General features: G+C 41.4%; 2 protein-coding genes across 4 annotated transcripts in view; one reads left to right on the forward strand and one right to left on the reverse strand.

The window, feature by feature from the left end:
• Window positions 1-453: 453 nt before the first annotated feature.
• dnaja3a (DnaJ heat shock protein family (Hsp40) member A3a) lies at window positions 454-6,019 on the reverse strand. Of its 2 annotated transcripts, none has more exons than XM_040049912.1 (12): window positions 5,785-6,019; window positions 5,266-5,535; window positions 4,116-4,258; window positions 3,946-4,029; window positions 3,636-3,842; window positions 3,344-3,496; window positions 3,116-3,263; window positions 2,443-2,507; window positions 2,199-2,327; window positions 1,992-2,107; window positions 1,811-1,908; window positions 454-1,266 (listed from the first exon to the last, which is right to left on the reverse strand). In XM_040049912.1, the coding sequence occupies exons 1-12, from the start codon at window positions 5,990-5,992 to the stop codon at window positions 1,244-1,246; spliced, it is 1,644 nt and encodes a 547-aa protein (XP_039905846.1). In that variant the 5' UTR covers window positions 5,993-6,019; the 3' UTR covers window positions 454-1,243. The 2 variants fall into 2 exon arrangements, with proteins under 2 accessions (XP_039905846.1, XP_039905838.1); XM_040049904.1 differs by lacking the exon at window positions 454-1,266 and adding an exon at window positions 1,470-1,649.
• The window catches only part of LOC120745160 (mitochondrial import inner membrane translocase subunit TIM16-like), a 111,299-nt gene continuing 103,283 nt past the window's right edge, over window positions 5,937-13,952 (forward strand). For both annotated transcript variants that reach the window (XM_040049878.1, XM_040049860.1), the window contains exons 1-6: window positions 5,937-6,050; window positions 7,620-7,716; window positions 8,793-8,873; window positions 9,039-9,109; window positions 10,132-10,318; window positions 11,397-11,473. In XM_040049878.1, coding sequence (XP_039905812.1) covers window positions 5,991-6,050; window positions 7,620-7,716; window positions 8,793-8,873; window positions 9,039-9,109; window positions 10,132-10,318; window positions 11,397-11,473 — 573 coding nt within the window. In that variant the 5' untranslated portion in view covers window positions 5,937-5,990. The remainder of the gene's footprint in view (window positions 6,051-7,619; window positions 7,717-8,792; window positions 8,874-9,038; window positions 9,110-10,131; window positions 10,319-11,396; window positions 11,474-13,952) is intronic.

A 13,952-nucleotide genomic window follows, 5' to 3' on the forward strand; every position in this document is an offset into this window, starting at 1 on the left:
AACCCTAAAATCAACAACACAAAGCCTTTCATCTGCCTGTAGAGGACCAGAGCTTGAGAATCACACAAATTCCATCCCTGAGGGGGTATGAGGCAAAATTAAAACTAGATCTGAAAAACAATATAAAAACTACTTTCGGGGGAAAAAATGAACTTGAAAAACAGAGGAACTCTCTTTAGTTTTAGTTTCTCTTAGGTTATAATATTATCTAAAGTTTTTACCAATTATTTCTTACAGCTATGTAGTACAGCTGTTAATACCTGTGCTGACTTTTCTAAATCTTGCCTCTGACAAATGCCCTCCACACAATAAAAAGATGACAATGTCAACAAAAAGTGAAAATGTAAAAGTGCCGGAGCAGTAGCGCTGTAATGCATCTGTGTTTACGGGTGTACCTAATGAAACGATCAGTGCATATACAAAGACATGTTAAACATTAAGGTGCAGACAGAGTCAAAGCATTGTGAACTTTATTTTTTCTGTACTTTACATAAAAGTTTTTTTTTTCTGGGCTTTAGCTTTATTAGAGCTGTACAGTATCTCTTCTATATAGCACATTGATGCATTAATGTATGCTCTACAGCTGTTTATGTACACGTGGACTGTGGTTGAGGATTAAAATCAATTTCTCTCTCATAATGCAACATGACAGATCAGAATAAATCAGTTTTCACAGTTTGAACAGTTCAGTTCGATCTTCTATGATAATTCTGAGACTTTTACTTTCCACTGTTGACACACCTCCAGCCCACCACAGCAAACTATATTTTGATGTTTATCCTGCCAGGACTGGCAGCGCTGAGGACGCGGAGAAGCCCAAGCATGAAAACACAACTGATGCATACAGAACTGAAAGATTAATAACAGGATTGTTTAACCCTGAATAAAACTTTAGACTGCACCTGAAGTCTTTGTGGATACAATAACTTTTTTTGTGCGCATGTGGATGCTGTTATCACCGTTATGTTTCTCTTCTGATAAAGAATAGAAAATCAACATTGACATAAGAAATTACAAGTGTTTGCTATCACCATTGCTTCTATGGATGCTCGACAGAGGGGACTGGTCTCTTGTTCCAGGATCCACTTTGGCAGAGGTACAAAGTGCATAATCCTCTTGGTTTTTGATACAGGGCTGGGTAGGTAGGTCTGTAATACTCCATCCAGAACTACAGTTGTCCAAATCCCAGTATTCCTCTTTCCGTTGTCCTCCTACTTGTCTTCTGACACACTGATGGAGGCTCTCAGTTCATGGAAGATCTTTTACCTTGAAAAGGAAGCAAAAAACAAACAAAAAAAAGAACTTAAGACAATAAGAAAAACAGCCAAATTGAAAAGATAAGGAGCAGACACCTGATACATCCCTAAACTGGCTAAATGCACTGTGTTCTTATGCGACAGCCACAAACCAGATAACAAAGTATTAAAAAAGTATATTAAAAAAGTTTACAGTTTGTGAACAACAGCACGAGAAAAGGTTCAGTGAGAGATGAACATAAATCAGTAACCAGTCCTACCTGGTTTGTGGCTGTCAGGATGAACTAAATAATTTCCTTAATTTGGAGAAGAAGCCAACTTGTTGATTCAACTCTGCCTTGCTGTCATGTTTTCTTTGCCCTGCCTCAGACCGCCTACCACTGCTGCCCCCACCTGGACAGAGATTGATACTCCATCAGCCAGGTTTATCAACTAGGCAGAAATTCCTTTCTCAATCTTATTTCAGTGTACCAGAAGTACACAGCAAAAACCACAGAAGAAGGTAGAAGTAGGTTATGAAAAAAGCAGGAAACCAGATGAAGCGGTCTGTGTACCTGTGGTGGTGGCAGTGACACCGTTTACTGTCCCCTCTATGTCCGTCTCATCCTCAGCGTAGCTCATCAACAGAGCTCTTTGTCTATCTGTGAGATTCCTGTACAGGAAAACAAGGTTTTAGCTTTATTGTGATTTAATACATTTTTAAATTACACTGCAAGGATGTCAGTGCAGTCTTACTTGGGTATTTTAATTTTGACGTGGATGTAGTGATCTCCAAAGCCATAGCCACTGACTCGAGCAATTCCCTTCCCTGACAGGCGGATCCTCTGGTCTGTCTGGATGCCTGTAGGGATCTAAAGACAAATCCAGTCAATTGTTACACTGAATGTGTTTGAAATGTTGCCCAAAGTTGTTGTTATTCGGGTAACAAGAGTTTCTACTTACAGATAAATTCAGAGTTTCATATAGGCCCTGTGTTCTCGCTGTGCCGCCCAGGATGGCTTGCGCCACGGATACGTAAAGGTCAGAGTGGATGTCTGCGCCGTCCCTCCTGAATATGGGACTTTTTTGGACCTGGTCACAATCACACGGCAATCCCATTAAAGAGGCTCAGAAGGAAACCCTTCTGGAAGGTCTGGCTGTGAGATTAGCATTAAATAGCAGCAACTGATGCGCAACAAATACCCACCTTAAATGTGATGAAGATCTCCTTCTTTCCAACCGGCATTCTCACGGTCTGACCATCCTCCACTCCTGCAGGGCATAATATGTAGTATTAAATAAAACGACTTTTAACTTGAACAGTGGAACGATCCATCTCAAAGAATAATCCCATTAAGATCAACACCAGCAGGCTTTAAAAGGTACAAGGAGGAGATGTCGCTTAAATTTATACTTTAAATTTTTAAGATTAAATGTCTATTTTGTTTTTCTAGACTAAACACCTCAATACAGAGATAAACTATCCTCCAGTCCACAACTATTTAATTATACATTTAGGACAGAGCTAATTAACTTTCTGGCACAAGACCATCTTCAATTTAATATGCATAACTATACAGACAAAAAAGGAGCCAAAATAACCCTGATTACATTACTCGAGTCACATTATGTATCTAACTAGTTAAGAGTAATTTTATCTTTGCCTTCTTTCAAATTCTGAGTGATTAAACTATCTTTTACTCAATGTTCATCAGTGAAGCTGCCCTTTTAGGCAATGTTTCAATAACTTTGTGAAACAGCCTATAGCAAAGCTTGCTTTGGCACATGGTCCTGCTCATTAAAAATGAATGCAAACATATCCTTGAGGTATTTGCAGCGTGTAAACAGTAGTCAGATAAACAGACTTGAGTGTGACTGACCTGCAGGCACAGGAACCATCACTGTCTTCTTCTGTTTGGTTTGTCCCGTGCCACGACAAGAGTGGCAGGGGGTGGAAATGACCGTGCCTTTGCCACCGCAGCGCCGACATGTGGAACGCATCACAAATGGACCAGTATTTACTGTTTCCTATAGCGGGGAAAATTAATGTTTAATAACACACTTGGAAAAAAAAGAGATAGAAACGAGATGATTGTTGGAGCTCTTACCATGCCAGAACCATTGCAGTTATGGCAGTGTTGCACCTTAGTGCCTGGCTCGTGGCCTTTACCATCACAGCGCTGGCAGGCTGTTTCGATGTTAACTGACATCTCTTTGTTGACTCCCTTTGCTGCCTGAGTAAATGTCAGCTCCATAATGTACTATGAGAGGGAGGCAAAACAAACAAACAAAACATGTAAGAAGAGGACATTCTGATTGATAAAATAAAACTGTTTCAATTAGAACCAGCTGAGGAACCGCTCGTCTTCACTTCACCCTATTTCACAATATCCCTCTAACCTCCTGTGGCTGATCAAATATGGCGCCGAAGTCTCCAAAGCCGCGGCCTCCAGAGAATTCTCCAAAGATTTTGCGGAAGAGCTCCTCTGGGTCCACATTGCTGGCATGTCCACTCCAGTAATGCTGCCCTCTACCCGCCTGACCTGCATCAAAGCCCGCTGTGCCATATGTATCATACTGCTTTCTCTTCACTTCATCACTAAGAACCTATGAAGAACAAAGTAAGGTAATAATGGTAAAACCTGGAGATGTTTCATAGGTTTCAATGAGCAAAGCAAATCTAGAGTAGAATTAATGCCCAAAACCAAACCTCATAAGCTTCAGCCAGCTGAGCAAATTTTTCCTTGGCTTGTGGGTCATCTTTGTTGGTGTCAGGGTGATACTTTTTAGCCATCTGAGGGACAGCAAAAATGAACACACCGTCAGCTACTGCAAACACTACTGTGCTCAGTTCAAGCTGCATCTCAGGCAGGAACAGACCTGGTAGTAGGCTTTCTTGATCTCCTTCTGTGTTGCTGTGCGAGGTACCCCAAGAACCTGGTAAAAGTCCTGTTTGCTGCTGGCAGGGGCACTTGTGTGAAAGGACTGAGTGTAGATAGCGTTTGGTGGTTTGAGGCCTGGAACTGTTCAGCAGGGTGAAAGGTGTGAGTACAGTTTCAAGACATTTAAAGAGAAATGCAGACAATTAAAAAGACGCCAGATGGAGGACAGTTTTAATGTAATACTTGGATGCATCTACAACCAAATAACACTAGAGTGTGGATCTGAGAATGTGTGGTTGTTTGTCTCTCCGTTAGCTCTGTGATGGACTGACAATCTGTCCAGGGTGTAGCCTATATCAGCTGGGATAGGCTGTAACCCCACTGTGATCCTAAGAGGTATGTGTGGATAAATGAGATGTTTCTCCAAATGCAGTGGTGCATTTTTAACTAAAAAGTTAAAGTTGTGGCTCATCTGTCCACAAATCCACTGTACAAGAAGTATTGTGGATCATGTTAGATGGTTTCCTCTGTGGGATTATTCCAATAACACAATTCTTGAAAAATAAGATGTGGAATAAAAATGTAAGTAAGCTGTGGATATTTCTGTAGGTGTTTGTAACTGTGTCACTAATTAGTGTGTTTAACATTGTTTTCTGCGGTTAGTTAGCGAGTGTAGGTGACAAATAATGCTAAAAGACATGAATGGAAAGCATACTTAGACTAACCCTAACTGACAGAAGATTCTAGAAACAACACAGATCCCTAAAGCCCCCTCCAAATGTGGAGCATGTGAATTAGTCAAACTGACGGGTCTAATGTTAGTGTTAAGTTACTGACCAGGCCAAAATCTACAGTCTGACAGCAAAATGTAACACCGGCATCGGCCTCCTGCAAACTGAACTTAATGGCTGCAAAGTATGCAAGACTGACTGCATCACATTTGATCAACTTTGAGAGTGCATCATAAAAATGCGCCGGTCTCCAAGCTCGTCTTTTCTTCAGTGTTTGCTTGAGCCGTCATGAGGGCACTTTTATTTAGCTGTCTTACCCTGCGTCATTCGAGTGAACTTCAAAACAATTAGCCTAGAATAGCCTAGCCTAGCCTAGCCTAGCTAAGGCTACTACCATATGGCTAACACAGCTCTCACCTGACAGCCCTCTCAATGTCACCGCTTTCCCCACTCCGCCACACACCAGGCTCCCACCGCGCCACAGTTTTTCGGCCCGCAGTGTAGAGAAACTCCGGACTTCTCCATGCCCAGAGCACACAATAGCACTGACAGCTCTCCGCTGTCCTGAAGACACGGCGACTGTAATCCAACGTGAGGAGCAACGAGCAGCCGAGGACGCCATCATTGCTACACTGGCCGCCGCTCCAGAGGCTCTGCGCATGTTCGGGAAATAGTGGGCGTCACCCACTAAAAAAAAAAAAAAAACCAAAAAAAAAAAACAAAAACCCAAAGATATTCTGTTTAATCCGAGATGTCACTCTCTCAAGAAAACATGAGCTTTGAAAATTTAACTTAAATCACCTTTTCTTTTTTTTAAATAAATTCTGCTTAAGAAGTCACATCATATAAATCACGACCGGCTAAAATTATTCAATTTCCCCTGACTTTCCTCTGTATATCGAACATAACAAGTGACAAACGAAAGAGGATGCACACCTTTTGCAACACGGCGTAGCGCGTGAAGACAGCAACAATCCAGAAACAAATCTCCCGCCCTGTCGGACAGCTCCGTGGAGCAAAGCGAGCGAACACTTAAGCGACAAGGCTGAACTGTCAGCTGTAGAAGGAACCCTCCTTTGCCGAGTACCAGCCACCTCGACACAGACACCCGGAAGGCACGAAAGTCAGTTTGAGAGGGCAGCATGAATCGCTTTAAGACCTCCAAATTCAAAAACACCACTCCGAAAATTGCCAAGAAAGATGTGAGTAGCTTGCGAGCGACAGAATAGGTGCAGATTTGCTAGCTAGCGTTAGCGTTGGTAATTAGCTCTGTGGTGTGCTCTTTTGTGGGGAACGCCTGCGTGTTTGCAAGGGATGTTGAACTTCCTGCATCTGGAAATCTGCACAGCATTCAGAGCAGGAGATGCAAGTGTTCTGTGGGCTCTTAGTGAAGACTGAAATCATTGTGGTTGCACACTGCTGTCAGCCGTGATAGGATGCTGTGGTGATGCACATCACCATACTTGTGTTAAAATAGCTTATTAGCTCTTTGCTGCAGTATTACATGGTTTTGATTGCTCCGATTTTCAGCCAATGGGAAAAAATATAAAATTTCCCCACTGGGAAAGGAAAATAATAATAATAATATAACTACCATATAACTACCACAGTTGCCTCTTTTTCAGTGATAGTAGTCCTGCAGATTGCAATTGTTGACATGTCTGGACTGGACTGCAGTGTCTTGCATACAAATCTGGACCAATTCTTTCTCAACTTTAAACGCCTGAAGCTCTGCTTTGTGAGGTGTATATTATAATGTAATCCACAGCCTTTTATTTTTATTTTTATTTTAAAGCAGAGGCAATCCTTGGCATGCACAGAAACAGTGGTATCTCTCCAAATCTGTGCTTGGGGTTTAAGACAGCAGGTGGTGCTTTGCTCTTGTGAATGTTAAACTAGCCCTTTGCACCGGAGAGCAGAATTAATGTGAAGTCATGTGTCTGTGTGCTGACATTTTATACTCAGTGCAGGGGTGAAATGTTGGTCAAGAGGAGATGCAGGATTATGTGGCTAGAATGAGAAAAGAAAGCAATTTTATGTCAAAGCTACTTCAAATCATAGGCCTGCAGAGGAATTTAAAAAAGGTAGTGAAAGAAAGTGACCAGTGAACATAAAGTTGTCTTTCAGATGATATAACTAGAAGTTTTATAGACTCAGTTATTGTAATAATCAGCATTATATGTGGTTTAGATCGAGGAATTTAAGTTAAGTCATATGTTGGGATTTTGTTTGGGATTGAAACGGCCTCTAGTGTGATGTATTTGCATTTGTTGTCTACCTCGCTTTTGACACAAACATGTCTAGTTTTGTTGCGATAAATGCAAAGAGTGCTTTGAAATGAATGAACAGAGCAGCAATACATCTCTTCTGCAAGGCTGTTGGAGCTGTCAAAGTGCCCTTTAGCGGCTGAATGACCATCAGGATTGCTCTTAGTTTCCTGAATAGCAGCGCAGCAGTACTTACTGGAGCATGTTGTACAGACACACTTTCCTCTAGCTGCTCTTGCCTTGTTAATGTTATGAAAGAGTTTTAAGAGTTCTCTGCTGTGCAAAGCAGGGAGGACTTCCACTTCCTTCCCACTCATGCGTGCATGTGTGTGTGCTCTCTGTCAGATCCTTCCTGTTTATTGCAGCGTTTGCTTTCTTTTTCTTTTTTTTATGGTTGTGACAGTGTGTGGCTTAATATTATGAAACAAAGAGGAGATGGTTGTTTGTGGTCTTTTTTGCATTGACTTATGCTTGCGCATTATTAAACCCATGTGTTTCCACTAGGAGTGGATCAACAATGTCCGTGCTGGCTCCTTTGCCTCCCAGGGCAACCACATCAAAGCAAGTTCCAAGCTGGTGGCTTTCAATACTGAGCAGGCTGGTAAGACTATAAAGGTTTGGCAGAACAGTAACATTCCCTTATACTGTGCTGTGAAAAGGTATTTGCCCCCTTCCTGATGTCTTAATTTTTTTTGTTTGCATGTTTGTCACACTTACATGTTTCTGATCATCAAAAAAAGTATATTACACAAAGATAACCTGAGTAAATACAAAACACATTTTTTTAAATGATGATTTCATCATTTCATCTCCCTAGCCCTGTCTGAGAAAGGAATTGAAAAAAGTAATTGCCTGCAAACTGCATCTAACTGTGCCACCTTTGGCAGCAAGAACTGCAATCAAGTGTTTGCAATAACTGGTGATGAGTATTTTACATCACTGTGGAGGAATTTTGGCTGATTCTTCTTTGCAGAATTGTTTTATTCAGCCACACTGGAGGGTGTTTGAGCATAAATTAGCCGTTTAAGGTCTTGCCAAAGGACATCAATCAGGTTCAAGACTGGGTTCCTCCAAACCTTTCATTTAGTTTTTTCAGAGGTGGACCTGCTGGTGTGCTTTGCATCATCGTTTTTTGGGTGTGAGCTGATCACCAAACGCGGATGAGTTGTCGATGTGCTCTCGGAGTAATTTTGATGTGCCGGCCACTCCTGGGAAGGTTCACCACTGTTCTGAGTTTCCTTCATTTGTGGATAATGGCTCTCATTGTGATTCACTGACATTTCAAAGCCTTAGATATGGCTTTGTAAGGTTTTCCAACCTGGGTTGATTACTGAAACTGAACTCAGCTTTTCAAAAATGTGGTTAATTACAGTTAAATCATGAGTTAACAAGGGTGGGGTGTTACTTTTCAAATAGGGCCAGATAGGTTTGGATCGATTGTTTTTTCCGCTTCTTAAATAAAATCATCACGTAAAAATACATTTGAATTTACTCAGGCTTATCTTTGTCAGATAGAAGTATCCACTTTTTACAGTATGAGTCATGTTTATACTGCTGTTACCCAAGTTCAGAATATCAAGATAACATAACCTAAAAATCAAACACAGTTAGAAGAAACATTTTGAATTTTTGAAAGGATAATTCCTGACATTTCCTGTCTGCTGTATGTGTCCACAGGTGGAGGCATGCTGGGCCTGTCTTCAGTCCAACCAGGCTCAGACGGCCAGCGGGCTGTCACCCAGATTTCCTGCCATTCTGGTAGTTTTTTTTTTTTAATCCTTTTGATTGCCTCTTAAACTCTTTAAAAACAGAAATCACATGAGAAATCTACATGATGTTTCTCAGAAGTGAAAGTAGACACATGACCTGGTTCTAATATCTTATGCTAATGTCTATTAATTAATTTTCCTTCTCTCCTGTCAGATCTTGTGACTGACATGGACTTCTCTCCTTTTGATGAGAGTCTCCTGGCAACATGCTCAGTAGATGAAACGGTGAGCTGTTCAGTGTCCTACTTCTTTCTGACCTTGTTCGTTCTTCGTTCAAATATACTCATAAGCCAACGTTCCATCGTCTCAGGCTTTGTTATTCCTGCCAGGACTTTGAATTGTTTTTCCTATTTAAACGTTTTGAAGACTCCTTTCTCTCAGCCACAGGTGCCCCAGCTTACTGGAATGTGCTGAGCGGGGTCCTGCGTCTTCATACTCAGCAGCTCGGTTTACCTCACAGACCCGTAAAGATATGCAACTTTTGCCGCACACACGAACCAAAGTGATCTGCATTGCCCCGCATCTGCAAAACACTTTCTCTCCTCTTATCTTTTGCCAGCATGTCATATTGTTTCACCAGCTTGGTTGTGCTGAGCAGGGAAAATGTCTGGGAAACGTGATCTCAATTGTGTGTTTTTCCTGACTTAACTAGACTTTATATAAACTCTTTTTCATAAATTTTCATGTAATCTGATATTGATGTTAGAAACATAACATGAGCCCAGACCCCAAATTATTCAACATTTAGAGAAATACATCATTTGACGGCCTGGTTGATGTTACACTTTGATATTTTAATTACATGCTGTTTTGATCTTCTTCACACAGTTTGTTCCCTTTGTGAGGCTAGACAACCACAGCTCCTGCAGTCTTATGGTTGCTTAGCCTAGCCATGACCGGTTAGTGAGGGGAGGGAGAGAGGACAAAAAACACACTGTAGAAGAGAGCCACACAATAATAATACTTAATGATTAAATGCAGAGTCATGTATAAACACATTTAGTGAGTGAGTGAAGAAGAAACCCTCAGTGCATTATGGGAATCCTCCCAGCAGCTTAGGCCTATTGTAGTGTAACTAAGGGAGGATTCAGAATCACCTGATCTAGCCGTATTGTTTGTTTTGCTAAGAGGAGGGAGAGGGGGAGAAAAGGGATGAAGGTTTGTTTTTTCCCTGAAATGGATACAGAGATGGCAGGAAGAGGGAGAAAGAGCCATTATCTTTATTTTTAGTCCTTTCGTGTGCGCAGGTGAAGCTGTGGCGTTTGTGTGATCTGGCGCAGGAGCAGTCCAGCAGTCCAGAGCTGACCCTGCGGCCAGGTCAGGGCAGGCTCGAGCTGGTGCTCTTCCACCCCACCTCCTCTGGCTTGCTGGCTGTTGGCACCACTAAGTCTGCTCAGATTTGGGACACCAACTGCCAGGAAGCACCGCTAGCAGGTAACTACAACCAGCAGCTGAGCACAGTTTAATTTTTTTATTTGAAACAAATCTCAAAATCTTTGTTCGTACATCATGTGCCGTGCTGTTTTTCACATGTAACATTTCAGTCTGTGTCAGTTAGTTGTCAGTAAATGTGCTGCATTTTGTTTCTGTGTGTAACAAAAGTTTATATATGGAGTGGAGTGAAGTGCTTGCCCTTTTTTTGTGTTGGAGACTCTCTCACTGACACTGCCTACGTTTTACAGCCCTGTGGCTCTGTCTAAGTGCTGGAGCAGCAGAGGTAATGTTTTGGTTTGCAATCCTGGCCCCAGTCTCCTTGGATTGGCCTCAGGATATAATCACTATCCTCTGGCCTCACCCCCCCCCCCCCCCCACCCCCCCACCCCCAAAAAAAACAAACAAACAACCCCAACCCACACACATATACTGTGTCCCTCCTTCTCCACCCCCCATGACAGCTGGCCTGGCTGCTGCTGCTCACTGCTGATCCAACCTGCCACCGTGTTTTTCATCGCCCTCATTTGTAGTTTTCTTTCCATGTGTGGTCAAGGAGCAAGATCTGAATGAGAAAATGTGCATCTAAGTGAGCGTGTGTTTGGGTTCTTGTGTTTATTTGTTTGTTTTTTCGCTCTTCACTTTTACTTTGTGTGGCACTGTCCTAACAAGATCACCCTTCATTTTTTGGTGTGTGTCATGGTGAAATGATTCACACAAGCTATGCTGTGATCACTTATGGCACTTCAGCTTACACGTGCCATGCTTTGAATTTCTTACATATGCCTACACTGGTGAAAGGTGTAAACCACTCATACTTTTATTGTTGTGTTTTCTGAACACTGTGTGCTTGATTTATGGCCTCATCTCTTCCCTGCATTTTCATGAAGTGACCTCTTTACATTGATGTGTGTGTTTTGTTTTCTTTTTTGTCTTGTCTGTGTTTGTGCTGTCAATCTGTCCTCGCTTCCCTCTTTCTTTCCAAACCATTTTAACTTTCTTTGTCATTGTTTTGTCACTGTCTAACATTAACATTATTTCCAGTTTCTACCACTTTAAACGATCCATTGCGTGTTTGCAGTTCTAGAGCAGCACGGTGACCAGGTGCAGAGTCTCGGCTGGAAACTCGATGGATCTCTTTTGGCTTCCTCCTGCAAGGTGAGGACAGCTCAACCTGAACAGGATGTTAAATCTTAGTCAAAACTAAGCCAAAATGCACAAGCACTGTGTAAAAAAAACTAAGGAAACCTCACGATTCAGCAGTTTGTAGAACCAGCTGTAGCAGCAATAACTTGAAGTACTTGTTTTTCTTCATCAGTCCCTCACATCATTGTGGAGGAATTTGGCCCACTCAGTTCATTGAGGTTTTATGGGCATTCTCTTATGCACAGCTCTCTTAAGGTAACACCATAGCATTTCAGTCGGGCTGGGGTCTGGACTTTGACTAGGCCATTGTAACACCTTGGGTCTTTCACCTTGGATCATTGTCCTGTTGCATGATAGAAATTTGGTCAAGCTTCAGCTTTCAGACAGATGGGCTCACATTTGAGTAAGAATACTTTGATTTACAGAGGAGTCCATGGTTTACTCAATAACTGCAAAATGTCCAGGCCCTGTCATTTCTACACTAGCCCAAAGCATCACCTCTCCACCACTGTGCTTAAAAGTTGGTATCACATGTTCTTGCTGAAATGCTGTGCATGTTCTTTTTAGAGAAGAAAGACAACCCTCCCAATCCCTTTTACTGAACTTTACCATTTAGCATGCTAACTGAGGCCTGTAGAGTGTAAGATAGAGGTCTTGGGTTTTTTGCTGTTTGTCTGAACATTAAAGTCAGTTCACCCCAAGGTCAGTACAGTCTGAATTTACTGGGGCTTTCACTCCTGGTAAAATTGGCACCAATCATGAATGTTCTCCACTTGTGAATACTTTAGTTCACTGAACTGACTTCAGATTGTTTGGAAATGACTCTATAACCAGATTGATGAGCAGCAAAAACAGCTTCTGTAAGTTCAGAGAAATTGATGTCCTCTTTGGACTGATCGAGCAAACTGACAAAAGTTCTGCTTTTATGGAGGTGCTCACACTTGCTGATGATCAATTAATCAAGTACATTTGATTAGCAGCACGTGGCTGCTACTTACTCCCTAAATTCCTATGGAATCAGTAAAGATGTTTTTAGTTTTTCACATACTGCTTCTGCATTTTGACTTTGTTAAATATATAATGGTGTCACATTAAAATAATATATCGTGTGATGTAATTCATCTGAGGTTGTATTTACTAAATATTAAGACCCTTTTAGGGACAGATTATTTTCATTAAATCCTAATGCATTAAATCATAGACGTACTTTCTTTTTACTGTGACTGTACGTTACAGTGATTTAAAGTGAATGCTGTAACCCTCTAATATATGGACGGAGGGTTGATTGCTCTAGTTGCAGTTGTGGTTTGTGACCACTAGATGCAGTCAGTGTCTCACACTGAGTGCAGAAAGCCCCACTTTGAACATTGCTGCACTTTATCTGTTTATATGAGTTAATTTCAGAAAACTGTTAACACGGGTCAAACTTATAAAAAAGGGTGGGGGTCACATTACACATTAGATCAGAAACTGTTGAGCAGGTCTTTAGAGGGGAAAAGGGGATAAATTTAGAAAACCAATTTTATAGCAAAAGATGTAATTTACCATTTATTAATGTTTTTGGCATCATTATTAACATATTAAAACAGAAGGCCTGTGGAGATTTTCTTCATCAGACTGGAAACTTCAGTCTCTTGGCAATAAAGGCTCTAATAATGGAAACAAGCTGCGTGCAAAGGATAAATATATCAAGGCCTTTGTTTTGTCTTGCCCCCACCTGACCCCTGAGCCCCAAACCCAATAAGAAGAATTAGAATCTGGTGAACAGTGCTTGTTTGACATTTCCACTGGGTATGTGGTTTATAGGAAAAGCATGAAATAAACTAAATTAATTGCTCAAGAAAGGAAGTCTGGAAAGCTGTGTCTTTATGGCCAAAGGGTTTTCTGTTTGGGTGTTAATAATTTAGGCGAAGAAGAAAGGATGTGGTTTAAATCTGTTTAGGAATAGAAGTTTATAAGTTTAGAGGGAATTATTTGATGAGTATATTTTGAATATAGAAAGAGCCCAGGGATCATTTTTTAAATATTATTCTGTTGTACACTGTTTTAACTGTCACATTATGCACTAGAGTAAACTTTACTAAAAGCTCAAATTAAGTGATTGATATGAAAATATGACAAATACTTAATGAGCTTACTTGAGCTTGAGACCAAATAAACTTTGACACAGAAATATACCACATGCATGTAATTAGCAGGTAACATTGTTGGCCCAGGCTCCCTTTGTTTGTCTTTGCTCTGACAAGTAACAAATTAATCCAGCAGTCATGGATTGTGTCCAAATGATGACATTAAGTTGACAGGATAATAGCCTTCACCGGAGCTAACAAGCCTTTCTGTCCAAAGTGAGACTTAGACGGAAAGAACCAGGCACCTCAGAAACAAGTGTGCAGAGGTGTGGCGGTGGGGTGGGGTGCAAGATCAGAGGCTGTGAGGCCTCTGAGATTCTTGCCCCATTGGGCTCTGGTGTCATCTAACCAAAAGGCCCCTT

This window comes from Simochromis diagramma, unplaced genomic scaffold, assembly GCF_900408965.1.
Source record: "Simochromis diagramma unplaced genomic scaffold, fSimDia1.1 OVJJ01000321.1, whole genome shotgun sequence".
Lineage (NCBI taxonomy): Eukaryota > Metazoa > Chordata > Actinopteri > Cichliformes > Cichlidae > Simochromis > Simochromis diagramma.

What these genes read in the sequence shown, in the direction of transcription:
- dnaja3a (XM_040049904.1), bottom strand. Translation starts at nt 5,992, where the DNA reads ATGCTGCCCTCTCAAACTGACTTTCGTGCCTTCCGGGTGTCTGTGTCG. An exon ending in GCTACGCCGTGTTGCAAAAG is followed by an intron (nt 5,536 to 5,784) that starts GTGTGCATCCTC and finishes TTTTTTTTTTAG; the next exon opens with TGGGTGACGCCCACTATTTC. An exon ending in GATGGTTCCTGTGCCTGCAG is followed by an intron (nt 2,508 to 3,115) that starts GTCAGTCACACT and finishes TATGCCCTGCAG; the next exon opens with GAGTGGAGGATGGTCAGACC.